General features: G+C 38.6%; 1 protein-coding gene across 1 annotated transcript in view; it reads right to left on the bottom strand.

Moving 5' to 3' along the window:
* LOC119591389 (U3 small nucleolar RNA-associated protein 14 homolog A-like) overlaps nucleotides 1–541 on the bottom strand; it is a gene marked incomplete in the record, with an annotated part of 13,561 nt that overhangs the window by 4,302 nt on the left and 8,718 nt on the right. The window contains 2 exon segments of the mRNA XM_037940128.1: nucleotides 76–150; nucleotides 334–444. Of these exon segments, the coding sequence (XP_037796056.1) occupies nucleotides 76–150; nucleotides 334–444 (186 nt within the window).

Here is a 541-nt window from a genome sequence, read left to right as displayed (position 1 = left end):
GTTCACTTCATCCCAAAATGTCTTGAACTTGGTAAAGCTTGTGTCCCCCTCCTCCATGCTCAGTATGTCCTGTGAGCCCTGTGGCCTCTTGGCCAGGCTGGCTGTCCAAGGATTCATTGGGTCATATGTTCCTGCAGCAATGGCCTCCTCCTTCAAGTAGATATGACATCAATACCACAATAAAAGAGAAACATTTCATATAATGAAATAAAATAGGTAATTATAAATCCTTCTCTATACTAATTTTTCATTATTTAACATTATGGAATTTGATATCAATCAAAATAAATGTTTGAGTCATTGCACTGTTTTCTCACAAATTGTAACACAAACCTTTTGCTGCTCAGATCCACTATTATCTTCACTGTCACTGGCTTCCTCTTTGTTTATTTTCATCTTCAATTCTCGGTGCATCCTGGCATTCTCCTGTAGTGCTGCCATGGCCTGTCATTTGTGTTGCAGGATTGTTAGTATAACAATTATTACCACAGTCCTTAAAACTGGTCCACCATATTCATTACCCTAAGTTTAGAAGGCTCTG

Source organism: Penaeus monodon, chromosome 28 (assembly GCF_015228065.2).
Source record: "Penaeus monodon isolate SGIC_2016 chromosome 28, NSTDA_Pmon_1, whole genome shotgun sequence".
Taxonomy (NCBI): domain Eukaryota; kingdom Metazoa; phylum Arthropoda; class Malacostraca; order Decapoda; family Penaeidae; genus Penaeus; species Penaeus monodon.
The sequence above is the reverse complement of the archived record's forward strand: the minus strand, read 5'-3'. Positions and strand labels throughout refer to the sequence as shown.